This window comes from Eucyclogobius newberryi, unplaced genomic scaffold (assembly GCF_026437365.1).
Source record: "Eucyclogobius newberryi isolate DKJ021-1_F unplaced genomic scaffold, fEucNew1.0.hap1 SCAF_122, whole genome shotgun sequence".
Lineage (NCBI taxonomy): Eukaryota > Metazoa > Chordata > Actinopteri > Gobiiformes > Gobiidae > Eucyclogobius > Eucyclogobius newberryi.
Window position 1 is genome coordinate 116,820 of NW_027315749.1, and position 18,556 is coordinate 135,375.

At 42.6% G+C, this 18,556-nt stretch overlaps 1 protein-coding gene across 1 annotated transcript in view; it reads right to left on the minus strand.

Moving 5' to 3' along the window:
• The window catches only part of LOC140357036 (neuronal membrane glycoprotein M6-b-like), a 28,912-nt gene extending 12,198 nt beyond the window's left edge, over positions 1-16,714 (minus strand). Inside the window, exon 1 of the mRNA XM_072442011.1 lies at positions 16,492-16,714. Within this exon, the coding sequence (XP_072298112.1) occupies positions 16,492-16,561 (70 nt within the window). The 5' untranslated portion in view covers positions 16,562-16,714. The remainder of the gene's footprint in view (positions 1-16,491) is intronic.
• Between the last annotated feature and the right edge of the window lie 1,842 nt (positions 16,715-18,556).

The window sequence follows — 18,556 nt, forward strand, 5'->3', positions numbered from 1 at the left end:
GCAAAAGTTGTGAGGTGAAGGTTATGAAACCTTCTGTTTTCCATGGGGATGTTGTTTTGACAGGAATTCTTCAGAAAATAGCATAAAAAAGCAATCTCCATGAGGACAAGCAGGTTGCTTTAACAATACTGTTTCCAGGTGATCACAATAAAAAGACAAGCAAGTTATGGACCAGCCACCAGAAAACTTACATAGTACACCTTTAATGTATATTATTACAATTTGCATTATGCCAGGCAGAAATAACTATGCAAAAAGTAGTATAATCAAAATGTGGATCTTTGACAAATTATAATTTTTTCTAATACTTGGGTTTTAGAGATAGAAAATTAAGCATTGCCATAGCAAGAAACAATTCAAAATGGTCAAAAGTCCAAGAAAATGTAATGCAACCACCACCTGCTTGTCTCATGAAGACTTACGGCTTTGACTAGAATGCTCCAAAGTAGACTTGTTCATAATTTATTCAATTTGAGGCGATTTATTGTTATAAATATCTTGTCAGCCGCTTGTCTCCATGAATGTAATTGTAATGCATTAACAGTGGAACATTTTGACCCTTTACCAAGAAACATTACATACATACATACATATATACAAACATAGTGCACCTTTAAGCTCATCAAATGCCACCATACCACACAACCTTCCTTATGTAATGAAGCATCTCAGATCATTCAGAAAAGCAGAGATTGCCACCATAAAGCCATCCGTGGCCAAGATGCTGCTGACGACACTCGCTGCAAACCCTTAGTTCCTTTTGATGCCATCAGAGCCACTTTGGCCCTGGTATTTCAATAGCATAGAAGCATGCATGAAGTTTTTGACATGGAGCGGACAAGAGTGGAACAAGCTTCTCCCTGACATGCTGGAGTCGGTGGATTTTTTGCGCAGAGTGCCAGAGAGTGCTGAATATTACATGCCACTTTCAAACGATGTGTCTTCTCTCTTATGACTTTAAAGGCACGGCAAGTTAGTCTGTTGAATAAGTCATAACCAAGCTGAATACATGGAATATCGTTGTTTTTTATCACTGCTCAAGTAGGACAATGTGCTGTTGCATGTCAGAAATCACAGTTAAAAATGTATCCAACTGCTCCTGACAGGTACGCCCAGGGGCATTGAATGGCAACATATATTTAAATTTCACATTAATTTGAGGGAAAATATATGTAATGGTAATCTTAGATGGGATTCCTTCAATTGACTCCTCCTCTGTTGCTTGACTAAAAGAAAAAAATATACTTTTCAAAATAAGGTAATTGAAATGAAGTAATTAAAATGAACCAAAACCATGTACCAGAAAATAACATTGTAATGTGCACAAGTGATGCATCTTATATAACGGCTTGTTAAAAATAGCTCCTCCAAGCAAAGCAGGAAGTTAGTTGGTAAAAAAAAAAAAAAAAAGACAAAACGAACTGTCTTTGTGTGCCACTTTGCTGTTTCCATGACAACCCGCTCCAATTGACATTGTCCCTTTGGATTTTTTTGAAGAAACTCGCTTGATCTATTGGTTTGACGAGCAGTTTTTCAGAAGTGACACATGTACATTAGTAAATAACACATACTTATGGCCTGTCATGGTGTGGAATGAGGTGGAGAGCATGTTGACAGGTGGACGCTAACGCCACAGTAGCTTAGCACCTATGACAGATTCCATTAGCATCAGGGTACAAGTACAGGCCAATTCACTTTGTCAGCTACACTCTTCCACGCAATCAAATGTATCTCTGTATGTCTTGGTCCACCTGGTGCCTTTCTTAATTCCATGAATGTCCTGAAGAAGACCAGTTTGTGGCCAAAATGTGTCGGCATGTCCCTTTAGCCACAATGAGGGCCTCGAATACCTGGATTCTTAAGGAAAACTTTGCTACTTTATAATGTCCGACCCATCAATGCACCCAACCCTTAAAAAAAAATTAAAAAAAATAGGACACTTCTAATGTAGTCTTTTGAGAGCAGGTCCAGTTACATTCTACGGAGAGCAACTATTGACATTTCTAAAAGGCTGGATTGATTTCATAGTCCTGGGGGAAACATCGATAGCGCCACAGCCTGGAGTAGAGCTACGGTTTAGCACCAATTAAATGGGCTTCAGTGCTTTCAAAAGTCAGTAAATAAAAACAAACTCCTTCGTTACACGCTTTGAGAGCTCTAAAAATCAAAGATACATGTTTTTAAAATCAAGCAATAGGCGTCACAGAGAAGGGGGGGACTTGCAGAATAGATCCAGATCCTCATAATGTTGATAAAGAATAGGCTGATGGAGGTACACACAAGGCTGATGGAGCCCCATAGGAGAGAGCCAGGGGCTATGCATTAGTGGTCAAATGTCAATGGTAATGTGGTGGGTGGTGACAGGGGAAAAAAAACAAAAAAAAAAAAAAATGGTTTACAAAAGTGCTTTTGTAAATAAGTTTACTATTTAGTGCAATAAGTAAAGTGATTACATTTGCAATTCACGTTCTAATCAGGATTCCAATTGCTCATTTTCAACACATTTAGGCAAATTTAAGGTGCACTTTATAATATTTCTGCTTGTCTCTATGGAAACATTATTGCTTTGCCAAGAATATTCCACAGTATGGCATTAAAAGTATCTTCATCCATAAAGATACTAGGCCAGGGGCCCGGCCCTCCAGACGTTTTCATCCGGCCAGCAAAACACGTGTGGGACGTTGGACTTATGTGGATTCCGCCAGGACATTTTGCTTTATTACAATTCCCTAAAACAGTTTTTTTTGTAAATTTACCTTCAGCTTTTAAGGAAATGTCAAAACCCAAGTCATAAGTCTATATTCCTGTTCCTGCTGCTGATGCAAAAAATATGGACTTTCCCCTGCTGCAGATTTGTGCAACAGTGTCCACATAACTATTACTGGGCTGTATAAAGCTATTTATTAGGTATCGTTTTTATTGTTTTATTTTACGTTATGTTCGTTATGTTTCCAAAATGAGTTTGACACCCCTGCCCTAGGCCAAGTACTGTGGAGAGACTGCCTCACTGACAATACAAATATACTGGTACCTCTAAGTCAATAAATGCGATATAGAAATGTTTAATGCCATACTGTGGAACATTCCAGGCATTCTCCATAGATATCCCCACTAGAAAAGTAGCATAGTGCAGCTTTAAACAGTTGAGATTAGACTGAAATATGAACTGACTAACTAGTACAAGATAACCAAATTTATTTCAATTTGTACTTAAAGAGAATAATAATTAGGTGGGGTTTTAAATTGTTTGCAGAGGTCATCACATCTATTACTATTTGCTTATTGCAGCCATTCATATTGAAATTATGATTGAATACTCGTTTAGCTTGCAACTCAAGCTAAACACATTGTCTATCCTCCGGTTGTAACCACTCATATATTTCATACAGAGTGCAATAGAAGAAGACAAGTGCACTGAGGTAGCGATGAGCAGGAGAGAATAAAACCACCGAGCACTGGGTCGGCCTTATAGTGTCACCTAAATTCTACTCTAATGAATGGTCCATTGATTTCCATTAGAGGAGGCTGGGTCTGACCACTGGGACTGTCTGCTTCACATTAATGTGGTTTAAAAGTGAGCGTGACAAACGGCCCCGGGCTCCGGATGTGAGGGTCCCCGTGTGCTTTAAACCTGAGAGGCTGTGACGCTGTGTTGAACCACACAAGAGACATGAGGAATAAGAACAAATCACATATTACATCTACAACTACAACAATGTTGTGACAGAACCTTTAAAAAAACATATTGAAGAGAACAATTGCACTAATTTGTAAAAAATGTACATACATACAGTTATTGTTGGCAAATGTTTGCAAAACTTGTACCAAAAGTATTTTATTGCACATTTCGAGTCCTGAGAGAACAATATAGAAACTGACGAGGCAGTGTCACCACAACGATTAAAAACTACTAAATCAAAAAGTGCGCGCTCACCATCCCTGCTTTCCACTTTCCATGTTTATGTATTTTACATGTTCACTGTATTGTTGGTCCCCTGTCAACAAAGTTGGGAGTTCTGAACATTGTCGACCTACAGCTCTGCCGGCATAGTGTCAAAAATCAATTAAAGAATTCTGCGCAAAATTTATTAAATCTAAAGAACCAATTTGGCTATGCTGGGCACAGACATAATAAATAGAAGCAGAGCTCATTAGTTTGTGTTTTTTAAGCGTCCAAAGCGTTCGACAGAGTGAATCATACAAAATAATGTATCAAATTTATATAAACAGGTAGACGCAGTGCCCGCCAGTGCTTCACTGGTTGGGGGCGTTGCACATGTGTGGTTCCTGTCCCCGCGGTGTGGAGGGTGTGGTTGCTGCCCCCGCGGTGTGATGGGTGTGGTTGCTGCCCCCACGGTGTGGTGGGTGTGGTTGCTGCCCCCGCGGTGTGGTGGGTGTGGTTGCTGCCCCCGCGGTGTGATGGGTGTGGTTGCTGCCCCCGCGGTGTGGTGGGTGTGGTTGCTGCCCCCGCGGTGTGATGGGTGTGGTTGCTGGCCCCACGGTGTGGTGGGTGTGGTTGCTGCCACCGCGGTGTGGTGGGTGTGGTTGCTGCCCCCGCGGTGTGATGGGTGTGGTTGCTGCCCCCACGGTGTGGTGGGTGTGGTTGCTGCCCCCGTGGTGTGGTGGGTGTGGTTGCTGCCCCTGCGGTGGGGTGGGTGTGGTTGCTGCCCCCGCGGTGTGGTGGGTGTGGTTGCTTCCCCCGCGGTGTGGTGGGTGTGGTTGCTGCCCCCGCGGTGTGGTGGGTGTGGTTGGGTGGGTGTGGTGGGTGTGGTTTGGTTGCTGCCCCCGCGGTGTGGTGGGTGTGGTTTGGTTGCTGCCCCCGCGGTGTGGTGGGTGTGGTTTGGTTGCTGCCCCCGCGGTGTGGTGGGTGTGGTTGCTGCCCCCGCGGTGTGGTGGGTGTGGTTGCTGCCCCCGCGGTGTGGTGGGTGTGGTTTGGTTGCTGCCCCCGCGGTGTGGTGGGTGTGGTTGCTGCCCCCGCGGTGTGGTGGGTGTGGTTGCGTGGGTGTGGTTCCTGCCCCCGCGGTGTGGTGGGTGTGGTGGCGGATGTGGTGGCGGGTGTGGTTGCTGCCCCCGTGGTGTGGTGGGTGTGGTTGGGTGGGTGTGGTTTCTGCCCCCGCGGTGTGGTGGGTGGGGTTGCTGCCCCCGCGGTGTGGTGGGTGGGGTTGCTGCCCCCGCGGTGTGGTGGGTGTGGTTGCTGCCCCTGCGGTGTGGTGGGTGTGGTTGCTGCCCCCGCGGTGTGGTGGGTGTGGTGTGGTGGGTGTGGTTGCTGCCCCCGCGGTGTGGTGGGTGTGGTGTGGTGGGTGGGGTTGATGCCCCCGCGGTGTGGTGGGTGTGGTTGGGTGGGTGTGGTTTCTGCCCCCGCGGTGTGGTGGGTGTGGTGGGGTTGCTGCCCCCGCGGTGTGGTGGGTGTGGTTGGGTGGGTGTGGTTTCTGCCCCCGCGGTGTGGTGGGTGTGGTGGGTGGGGTTGCTGCCCCCGCGGTGTGGTGGGTGTGGTTGGGTGGGTGTGGTTTCTGCCCCCGCGGTGTGGTGGGTGTGGTTGGGTGGGTGTGGTTTCTGCCCCCGCGGTGTGGTGGGTGTGGTTGGGTGGGTGTGGTTTCTGCCCCCGCGGTGTGGTGGGTGTGGTTGGGTGGGTGTGGTTTCTGCCCCCGCGGTGTGGTGGGTGTGGTGGGTGTGGTGTGGTGGGTGTGGTTGCTGCCCCCGTGGTGTGGTGGGTGTGGTGGGTGGGGTTGCTGCCCCCGCAGTGTGGTGGGTTTGATTCCGAACTTCGACCATTTGCAGAATGTATTTACCCTCTCTCTCCCCGATTCATGCAGCAGCTGTTCAGTCAAATAAAGCCTTTGGGCAAAAACAGTTGTTATGCATATTTCCATGTATGAGTATGAGTATGAACAACAAACTCTGCAGATGAAGTGGGAAACACTGTTAACAAAACTCAGAGCAAAGTAAAACTCATTGTGTGGCTGGAAATCTTGTTCTGAATCAGTCTGCACACAACCAGCACCGCTGGCCTACTCAACATCTGTACTGCTTATGGTGTAGATGTAGACCATCATATGGTATGGTCGTGATTATTAATGATTATGAATGATTGTAAATTATTTGTAATAATATTGTATATTATTAGAGCTTTTTTAAATGTAACTTCCTAAGTTTAATATGACAATAACAGCATTAAAAAGTTATTTACGTTTAGGTCTAAATGTAGAATGTAAGAGCTGGGTTGAAAAAAAATCGATTTTCCGATTTTTAATCGATTTGCATATTAATGACCGATTATCGATTCGTACGTCCAAAGATTGATTTTTTTTTTAGTTTTTTTTTTTTAAATTAAAATTCTTTTCTACATTTCCCTCAGTGAACTTCAATCTACCTTCAAGAAAGATAATTCAGGACTCCTGGATTCTCTTTCTTGAAGGTAGATTGACCCTTAACCTTTTCATCAGTCTTCCATCAGTAACTACCAATACTTGTAAGATTTGCTGTTTAATATTGATATAATACTAGTTTTAATATGTTGCTTCTCTACACAGTCATGAAGTGAAGGAAACGGAGCAAATCCATTTTTCATTTTTAATAACATTAACCCCCGGATCGAATCGAAATCGGATCGAATCGGAAATCAGACCGAAATCGGATGGAATCTGAGAAAATCGGAAAAAAACGATTTTGAAACGTAAAAATCAGAATCGAATCGATTCTTGAAATTTGAATCGAAACCCAGCTCTAAACCTAATAATCTTGACTCACATAAGATTGAGTGCAATACCAGTCTAAGATGTGGAGACACCAACTACCGGTCCTAGACTTTATTTATAGATTAGAATTGATCAAGATAAGACTCCTTTAGTGATAAAAGTAACCGGCATTAGCCAAAATATTGGCCATTGCTTTTTATTTTAAATAAATAAAAATAAGTAAATTCCCACTTGAGTCAGTTTCCAATACAGGAAATGTTGGAGGTTAATCCCCAACCTTTGCAAGAAACGTTACCCAGTTTGAAGACTCCATCCATCTTGACCTAGTTATGGAAAATCTGATAGATTTACAGTAAATCAAATATTACAACTAAGGTGGGGCATCTGGTGTGAATTAATGTTGTGGTGATGCCTTAATGAGAGATGTCAAAAGTAAAGATTTGGCAAAACAGATTATGGTTTAGAATTCTCGCCACTATTATAAGGCAAAGGCTATAATAACTTTTTTTTTAATTGTGAGACATTTTTTTTATTTTGAGCTTTGGAAACTGAACAGACATGAAGAGGAAGCCGGCGTTACCGATCGATGAGTGTGAGCAAAGACCAAAGAGAAGAGGAGGAGCGAGAGAGCAGGCGGAGAGCAAGAAACGGTGGAAGAGGAAAAGTATCTCCTGGCCCCGGGGCCGGCACATGCAGTTACCATGGAAACATTACCCTCGACCCACTTCAGTCTTTTACACAGACATAGCACTGCATGAACACATGCGTGTAGTGTGACGTAACCATAATCATGACCGCTAAAGATGAGGATGCCAAAAGAAATGTCTAATAATAAAACACAAAATAAATAATAATCATAATCATTTCCAAAGCATATGTAAGGAGGTGGAACAGATGTGTATTAAATTGGAATAGGCTTTTAGAAGAAGAAAATAGGTTAGAAGAATTTGTGCCAAACTGAATGATAGATTGTATTCTTGGGATACTAAATGTCGGCGAATTAAAAAAGATGGAAGAGCCCTCTTATAATTTCCCATATTATCAAGCGTCTGAGCCATAACAAGTCCATAGAGCAAATGATTATCCATAAAACGGTGCACTAATGATGAATAGCCTTGGTTTTATCATCTGTGACTGTTAGTTTGAGTACACACGCTGCATCTGCTAGGAATAAGAGCCATAATAAAGTGAATATTTCAGCCGACGTCTGCTCCCTGCCCCCGGCTCTGGTCCAGTTTAGCAGCTCTGTATTCAAGTGTGAGGCTAACTCCACCACCACGCTAGGCATTATGGGTAAGATATCCACTCAAGTTGGAGAAGTGCACACTAGGAGATGAAGGTGCGCCGGGGGTGGATGGCTGTGTCTCCTTAGGATTGGATGAAAAGCAAACTCAATGTTTTGAAGCCTGCATCAGAAGCCAAGAAGACTCAAATTTCAGCTCAGATTTTTGCTTTCAGCCCAAAAAGAGGCCTCCACGGTGGTTTCGAGAGTGCGGAAAACTAACATATCAGTCTTGTAAAGAAAATCTAGGTTTACCTTTACCATGACCTGAAGAAGATCCATTCGGATCGAAACGTTGCAGAGTGTGCAGGTTTGTCTTGTCACAATACTCAAATTTAAAACTTTAGATACAAAGGAAAATGCTTGACACTCAATACAGATCTTGATGCCACAATGATAATAAGAAACACAATTTTACACAAAAGGTTTGTTTGTTTTAATTTTCATTGTGGTTTTGACAACAGAAAATTATTTTCAACAAAAATAATATAGATTATTTCAACACTATTTAAAAACTATTCAGAAAATCATTTATTTTTTGTAAAGAAACTTTCCCGCTCCTCCAACGCACCTGTCCCCAAGTAATCGGTTTATCAAAAGATTGAATATACTGGGTTTGAAGTTAAGCCAACATCACCACAGAGAAGATTTTTCTCTCCACAAAAACTGACCCTAATCCGCATTACAGAGGCCACGAGGTCAGCATCTGGCAACCCAGGGGAGCTTAATCCTGTAGAATGATCAATAGTTTTAGACCACTTATCTGCATCAATGACTTTGCAATACAATATGATATTTATGAAGATATCAATACCTCTTAAACAGTAAAAAAAATATGTATAATAATTAGAGTGACAGTGTAGAATCACCGATTTATGAGAATTAAACTAAACTATGTCTAGCGTGGTGTATGCACCCCCTCTTTGTTACACAATGATGCAAACCAAAAGTCAGTCTATTTTTAGGTATGACTTTTAGGGTAAGGCAAGGCAATTTTATTTGTAGAGCACAAAATCAAAATCACAAATACATGACAGAAATCAAAAAAACTTCATTTCTATTCATTCAATTCAACTGGCATTTTTACTGGCATGAATCATACATTTTGTCCGTACTTAGTGATCCGCCAGAGGGTAATGATATAGTTTAACAGACAATTAGGTGCAAGGAATGGCATAAATAAAAACAAACTGTATGACAGACCAACAAGAGGCAAGCCAATAAAATAATTTCAGCAAACACATATTGTGTTTTCTTCATTGCCTCTTTATTGTGGTGTAAAAAGATCTTGAGGCTATGAATTAATTCAAAGAATATTTTTGAATTGTCCCTTTGAAGCCGTTTTGTGCAATGAGCCAAATCAAGCCAAATAATTAGCAAGAGCACGTTATGTACTGGTAGTCTTTAGCTAGAGGGAGTGGGAGTGCATGAAGAACCTGTCCAACCAAATCGCCCCTAGTCTTTATGGAGTGCTCTTCCTAAATTTAAAATTGGCCTTGCAGTTAAGAATGTTACCATGTCCACCCCCTCTCAATAGCTTGCCCTGTTATGCAAGCAAAAATGTTAAAAGTTAAAATATGACTTCCTCTTGGATGTCAAAGAGTCAGCGGCCCTTACTTGGCCCCACCGCATCAGTCCCGCTGATACGATTATGGAGATTCACTCCGCATCAGCCCCAGGGACCCTGAGTGCGGGAGTGTGGCTTGCACAAGGGGCTAAATGAGTGGAAAGAGTTGCACTGCACGTTTCAATCACGTGGCAATGGTATATCTAAAATAGGTCAAAAAGCATTACTATGGAATTTTGAGGCGCACAATGTCATTTTTCTGGTGGGGGCACATCACCTACTTGTATCCATGGAGATGTTATTGCTGTGCCTGAAATGTTCTAAACATTCTCTCTAATCACTGCGTTCATTTGAAACGCAGAAAATGTTGCCTCGTCCAGTGGGCATGTAGTAGGCATGTGAACATAGATTGAGGGTCTGAGATCGATTCTCCCAAAGCAGCTAGGCACATATGGTTCTCTTCTAGTTTGTACAGATATCATATAAACTATTAATCGTACTGCCAGTCGACTTGTGGACTCCGAACTGATAAGCAGCAACTCAGCAGCTGGCAAGCTTGTACAAGATAATGGTGACGTGCAAATTTAATGGGATTGGCAAACTCACAGTCACAGGTTTGGGTGTAAGAACATCCTCCATTATATCACACAGTTTTACAAATGACCCACGGGTCATACAGACATTTTTGACCCATCCGAATCTGTGAACTCCTCCAGAACTTCTTTCTCCCACCAGTCATCTGCTTGTGGCGTCAGCTGCATGTCTCTGTGTTTTATGCCGTGCAATATTTTCTCCATGGAGACAAGCAATTGGCAGACCAGAAAACCACCAGAAAAGTTATAGTTCACCTTGACCAGACTACTCATTTGGGAATGTGATCATTCTGTTTGAAGAATATGTTGCGTGTGCATTATTGCCTCTTACCTGCATTGATCCCATGATACATGAATTATGAGTGCAGTGTGCATGTGTGTCTTGCGGGGTGATAGCATGATCTATGGTGACCTCAGAGTAACGCGAGTGTGTCTTCTTCATGAAGCGACTGGTGAAGCGCCAGTTCTCTGCTGTCAGACTGCAGACAGGTGTCTGACCTGCCCACGATCTGCTCAGCTGAGAGGAGAAGAGGAGAGGGAGAAGAGAGGAGAGGTGTATTGAAAGAAGAGAGGAGCACTCAGAGAGACTGTATTTGCAGAGAACTTAGGCTCTGCATTGTGCCAGTTCATTAATGCACACACCAATGAAAGTCAGTCTGTGAAAGCCTAAGGGGGCATGGAATTAGTGTATCCCCTAAGGGGGGCGCACCAGAAAATGTTTGAGAAGCACAAGCATTTGTATCACAAATCATAGACCACAACACTTGTAGAAGGATGAATTTTAGCGAGTTTAGCTGCGCCTCGTCAAGAGTTGAAGCGTCCAATGAGGGTGTAATAAAAACACCCAGCAGCTTGTTGAAGACCAACAGGGTTAAACTGGAAACTCAAACGTCGATAGACACCGATTCGATAGGCACCGCTAGTTTTCAGAGAGATCATATAACAACAGAAGCAAAAAAGTATTCAAATTATACAACTTTATGCCTGAAAATTAAATTCCGTCAGTAGCTGTAGAAACTAGCTGTACGGACATTGGTCAATGTAAATATGATCGTTACTCCCACCAAATAGCAATAGCTAACACGTTGTCCCTCAAAGCAGCAGTCTTTTTCTGGACGTCAATGAGGACTAATGATGACTGTGGCTCGTTCAGATTGGACTCATGGGTCTGAGCGTGGCAGATTGGGCAGCAGTGGGTGATGGAGTCAGGCCAGAGGAGGTTGGCACCGTGCGGGAACAGTACATGCTGCGCCAACCTGCCCCTCACGGCAATTCATGTGCAGCTACGGCAGACTGCACCCCGAGCGAGCATGACGAGACGGAGGGGGCGCGTCCAAATTCAGACAATCTGTTGCTTATTTTCGCGGTAGCAACCGAGATCCAACCAAGAAAGCTATTTTTATTTGGCTACAAGCTGTGCAAAGGATGCCTCATGGTGAGCTTCTCCTTGGGTTAATATGGTTTGTCATTATACACCAAGAAATATTCTTATGTAAAAGAATGTTAGTAGGGGTGGGCGATGACAAAAAAAAATGTTTTGAGGACAAAACTTGAATAGCCTGTTAAATTTAATATACAGTGGAGAAATATCACTTTGAAACATTTGTTATGAAGATTTTAATTTTACATATATATCTTCAAAAAAACATTTGCTGTATTATTCATTTGCTCAAAACTTCTCTCCCACATCTACATGTTAAGTCAAGCAAACTGTTGCATTACAGATTCAATGAAAAAAAGATTATTTTCAGAATATGGTGCAACCAACCATTAGAAACGGTTGAATACTGGTCTGAATTCTGTTTCAAATATGCCCAGCGACTTTGATGGGGAAAATCCAGGCTTGTTTTGGTGTGTATGCCAGGAAATCACATTTAAATAGAAACATGACCACAGCAAGAAGCGTACCCAAGCTGAAAATATGAACGTATTCGGCCTTGGCACAAATGCATGGTAATAAAAATAGCTTTTTTGTGTGCAAAGTGCCGACACAGATATTCCCCTGAACCACTCTTGGTCATTGACACGTAAACAAATACAACACACACACACACACACGCACGCATGCACACGCACACGCACATGCACACACACACACACACACACATCCAGATGGAGGTTGACAGGACGCTCTGGGCAGTAGATTCAAATGAGGAACACATGATGGTTTTGCTGTGTGACGACTTGCACATGCTCCTTCAACCTCCACACCTCTGGGCCAACTCACTGACCGAACAGGGTGTGGGAAGAGCGAGATAATGTGGGTGGTGGTAGCTATAAAAATGGACGATGAAGTTTTTAGTGTAAGTAATAGTAGATTTCAAAGCATGGAACTTAAGCTAGCATCAAACGACACAAAGGAATCAGCACAGTTCAAAGGTATTCACCATGCGGGCGTGGAAGTGCCTTCAGTAAAAGAGTGGCTTAATGAGTCCATAAGTGGTGTCCAATGACTCATTAAAGCTATACAACTGCAAACCTCAACCAACGCGATAGCTCTCACAATGGAGGGAACGTATATATTCCTGACAAATATAACTAAAACAAATCCCATTGAAACTCGCACCATCAGCCATCTAATTATTGGCAAGTTGGCCTTTGCATAATTCAAAAGCTGCTATCATATCATTTGGGTGCCATACTTAAAATAGCTTCAATACAATGTACAGAATACATGTAAAGAATGTCTTATGTAGGATATCAGACAAGGTTTTAGAAACTTAAAACAAAACTTGTTCAAACCTTTTAAGCAATATTGAACATAAAAATGTAGGCTTTTTTGAAATGTGCAAATGATGTAGTTGGATTACAGGGGATTAAGAACAGCAGAAGTCAAGACTGGTCTTCTATGATTAAATAGTTTTATCTTCACTGGTGGTGGTGTCTAAAGCCAAGAGTGAAAAGGATTACATATCAATGTGGACGTTCCACAATTGATTATATTTTTAACAATGGAAAATGACCCATTACGATCATAAGGGCTCAAGTGTGGAGGGAAAATAAGGCCATGCCATGCTTAAAAGGACATAGTCCTCGAGTGCAATGTTCACGTGCCTTACATCTCAAATGTCAAGAGAAGTGGGGCTTTTGCTTGGTGTGACATTTGTCTCTGAAGGTAAAACATTTTTTGTGTGAGTTGTTGTGAGTCACAAATGACTATAGCTACTGTTAGCATAGTACAAAGCATGGCAATGTGTACTATTACCATATTACATCAGTTATAAGAAAGTAGAAACATAGTAGTACTGCCCCAGCCTGTCACCAGCTTTATCAAATCAAAATTTCAGAATAATAAAGTTAATATGACACAAACAGCCTTAATATAGGCTCACTATTATTATTTACAATTATAATGTGACCTGATAATCACATTCTTGTCATCCCTAGCTGGCAAGGCTTTTCCCTAGAGACAAAACTATGAATATTAAATATTCTAGATCAGCCGTCCATTTACATCCACTTTGATCATCTCGTGGTAAGGCCTTTTTCCTCGTATTTAATGATCCAATACTTCAGTAATGCAAAATGCATTCTAAAAGAGTATCTACTCCCCGGTCTGATTAGCAGCTCTTGCGGGAGTTTCAAAAATGCCCTCTCATGTGAAAGCGATCGCCACAAAACCCTGCACCCCTCCAGACGATGATTTTTTTACGGTTTGGATGTGAGCGACCGAGCAGCGGCGGGCAGACTCAGCAGTTATACAACACTGGGTCCTGCATGGATTCTCCAGGGGAAAGTATAGCTGCGTGGACAGACCAATCAGACGCCGCTGACTGAAGAGCTCACTTAAAGTCTACTGGATGACAATGTGAAGTGTAAAACATAACAGAAAGGAGTTGTTTGTCTAATTATACTGATGTGATGGTCGCTATGAACCAAACCAGGCAGATGCAGATTTAGAGATTATAGGAAGCAATCACGCAAAAAGATCAATCCATCTATACCCATGTGCAAACCAGGCACATCAGGATTATAATCTGTCTGTTTGGAGTTCACTTTCCACTTGGTAATTACGTCGGCATCATGTTGAGATCCCATTGTGATATACCGGTAGTTGAAGTGTAATTCGTAGATGCTGTAGCTGTAGAATGAAGCTAATTAACTTCTGTTTTGTCATTAAATGTGTCACTGCTACATACTGTAGGGCTATCATTACATTATCATGAATTTAATTATTCAAGTAGAATGAAACTAAATGCTTAAGTTCAATTCAATTCACTTTATTTTTGCAATGCCCAAAATCCCTGTCAAAATCAAGTTTATTGTTGTGGCACCACCAGGTAAAGTTACAGGCCAGATCTGTGGAGAGGCAGCCTCGCTCAAAGTAAGAATTATGGTTGAGCACCGAAAACTGAACTAACATTAATCGAACTGTGGAACATTTAAAGAAAATTAAGACAAGCAGCAGACAAGTTACATTCCAGAAGTCACATTTCCCCCTCACTGTTTGCAGTCCTAGTATCCAGCATCTAAAAGCTAAACACGTTGCCTTTTTAAGCATATGTTTTGGTTAATGCACGTGTTATTATTTGTTTGGCACACGCCGACGCAAGCTCCTTACATGACAGCTCTCGCCTCCTTGTCTCCAGCTGCAGCACTGTAAATCTTCAGCCTCTTAACCAACGCTATAAGCTTATGGTTACAATCCAGATGTCCAATGATTACGCCAAACAAATAGGCCATCCCTTCCTCCGGTTCTATTTTGGGTGCGCTGGTGTGGGCGGATGAGGTTGTGCAACATCACACCTGGAGCACATCACTACTGGCCTTGAGGAGACGAACACAGCCAAAGCATAAAATGGTGATTAAAACTGAAAAGGGTTAATTACTTGCTATAAATAAAAGCCCTCTAATGGCTCTTCAATCAATACAAGTCACCCACAAATTGTCCTTATTATAAAGTACTGTGCCTCAGGAGAGTGATGTAATGCTATTAGAGTTAGGGGACGTCCCAATGGCCTATAGCTTATGTCACAACGTCTTATCAAGCATCATCACTTCTTCTGCTTCTTAATATTTCCTCTTGTTCAAACCTAGCGACAAATCAATTCCACTTGAAATATCTAAACTGCCATTGAAGCTCGACTGTGGCATTGCAAAGTGTGATTTGGGATAAAAGCACGAAACATCAAAGCAGACTGAGTTGTAAATGTGGCACAGTATCCTGCACATTGAATTCGTATGAGAGAAACTTGTGGATCTTTCAAACCATTCAATTTGGATATCATTCTTAGTGGACATTTGCGGTATTGCATTAAAACGTGTGCTTCTAGATCCATTTAAAAAGGAACGTGCAGTGGTCTAGCTTCACACAGAGCCAGGTCATTCACTAAGTCTTCCTGCAGCGTTGCACCTGCAAAGTCTATTGATGAAAGTGCACACAGGAGCGCTGGCAGCAGGTGAAAAACGACTTTGTCAATGGAGTACAACAAGCAAATGCCGCCAAGATGAGGGGGACCCAAAAAAAACAAAAAAAATCAAAATCTAAGGAACCATGATTAATTAAAATAACTATTGATTCACGTAAACTGCCCATTGTTTTCCTACACAAATTAGTAGGGAAAGGAGTCTTCTCATTTGTGTATGAAAATGATGTAGAGCCACACGTTTTCCATTAGGCTAAGCATGCCTATACTCATTTTCAGTAGCACTATCCATATTCAGAGGCGCCGTCGTCATTCCAACACGCAGCTGGGTTTCATTTAGACCCCATAAAAAAAAGACAATCTAACCGCCGTTTGACAGTAATCTAATTCATATTCCATGCATGCTGCAAACTGGATCAGCCCCTGACTGACACTTGCCATTGACAACTCGCGTGTCTATTGTGTGTTCTAATCTGCTAGTCAAATACCCCACAAAAAAACGCGCGTTCGCCGCGTAGTTTTAACGTATAACGGAAAAACGCGCGCCGGGGATTGACGGACAAACCGATCCCTATGCGTCAAGTGCATCCCATTGTATCACGTTCAGAGGAGACCCGTCGTGTCGCTGATGGCACAGACACACCTGAAGCAAAAAAAAAAAAAAAAAAAAACCCCATGCAGACGCCGTTGCCATCTTCATCAAACGCTCGTTACGCACAAAGACGCTCGTAATGGCGCAGCGTCGCAAATGGACATTAGTGCGCGCGCTGAAGCAAACAATGCAACGCAAGATCAACGCGCACCCACTAGAAGAAGCAGCGCGCAATGCAACGGGTGCCATCACCACAAAGCACTGCACATTGGGTGACAGCGGGGTGCGTTAAAAAAAAAGAAAAAAGGAAAAAAGGAGACGATATTGTGTCGCCATTGCAAGACGCTGCCGCAAAAGATACGCGCGATTGAAGGGAAGTTACGTGGAAGACCGTACCTTTGCTCTCCTGCCCCTCGTCCTGGTTCTCCTCCGCGCTGGACTCCATGGCTGGCTTCGTCCCGTCCATTATTTCAGAGATGTATAGTGTCCCGTGGCGCTCGGTCCGTGGCGCGTGTGGATGCTGCTGGCTCCGGTTGTTGCCGACTGGATGAGGGGCCCCCTCCCGCGCGCGTGCAGTCTCGATCCCGTACGCAGCCTCCCTCACCTCCACTCACTCCCTCTCTTCCTCTCTTCACTCACGCCTCTGATGTGGACAACGCTCTACTTTTGAAAATGGGTTTGGGAGGCTTCTGCACAAAGCTTGGTCGATTTGCATTGTTTTGTGCGTTTGGTGCAAAGGGGGGGACAACATGCACGCAGAAGATGTCGGCTGTGAGTTATGGATGCAACAGTTAGACGACTGTGGCAAATAATTTTGGTCGTATTTTCATAATTGTAATGTTACTTTGAAACACCTACGACAAGACATTATATAACAAAGACAGCGCATTATAGAATCAAAATGCATACAATACATAATTCAAAAACAATACACAATTTCGGTTTTTGTAAATCTTCTTTCTCTGGAAGCCTCCAGTCACTGTATTTCAACCTTTACTTGGCTGGTCAGTGTATTTAGAAAGATTCAACGCACAAAAGAAACAGTTGTTTGAGTGATCGGCTGAGATGGACTTTAGACAGTGTGTGATGTAAAAAACATATGCAAGATGTGAATCTAGAGTAGGACTATATCATTTATAGTAGAAAAAAAGGCAAAAAGAGCCAATTAAAATCATTAAAAATAAGGGCTTTAACAATAATCTGATATTGTATTGTGTATTAGTGATTAATTATGAATCAATTATGAATATTGTGTGGTCAAGAATACTTCTGCAGTGAAAAACTGTCTGAAAGGGCATGACAGAAGAAAAACATTTGATAAATGGGTCCCTAACATTAAATATACAGAACCTTTACCCAAGTAATAGTAATTTAGTTGCCTCAAACTGTTGCATCTCCCTTGCCACCCTGCTAGATCCCCCCCTTATGTTTGGGGTTCAAAATGACCTGTTTACCAGCCAGACGAACAAAATGTGCTGCAATGTAAATATGCACACTCACGAGAGGCTGCCACACACACATTTAGCAACCCCCTCTCCATCTGGCGAAGAAGAGAGACGTGGAAAGAAGATACAGAGTAGAAATTTGTTGAGATGTGTGCGAGATGAAAGAGCGATTGTGGCAGCCATAGTGGTTTTTGGTTTTCCCACCCACGTGATCATTTGAGCCTCACTATCATCACTGCTATTCAAGAGAAGCGCCACATAGCCCACACAAGCAACAAGTAAAACATGCTTTTACCAAGTTGTTAATCCTTTTTGGATTAATATACCATAATCAACATATGCTGCACAGTTTACATGGTCAAAATACAAACCGATTTAGAAGAAGTCATGAGATGGACAATACAACAAGCTTAAAGTCTGACCCCAGCTTTATTTAATTGATCTAAACTAATTGGCTCAGCTTTGACCAATCATGACGCAGTACTGATCAAGACGCTGTCAACTCTTTGTCTCGCATAAAACGAGCTGATTGGGCCAAGATCAATAAACCAATGACGACTCAAAATACACACCAGGCCAAATCTGTGGAAATAGGTGTTTAACTAGTGCCACCATTCACCTCATTTTGATATAATAAACCCCAAAACAATGGCGGCCATCTGTTGAGAATCCTCTTAGTTTAAGACCAATGTGGCACTGGTTGGAGACAAAGCCCAGCCCCCCCCCCCCGCACAAATCCCGTAGCAGGAAACAAAGGTGACCCCAGCACCCCCTGACATTAGACACTGCAGTTTGACACGGTGGATGTTTAGCAGAGTGGTTATCCCCCCAGGGCTGTAATTAAGACTGGATGTGAGCCATATGCCGTTACCGGGTCAGATATTTCACTGACTTTTTGACGTGCCACTGGTTTTGAGGGGGGAAAAATTTGAGATACTGGGGCTCGAGAGAGGCAAGAACAACCCGGTCGGGAACATGTCGACTATATATCTTACATAGAGGAAGGAATGTCAAGA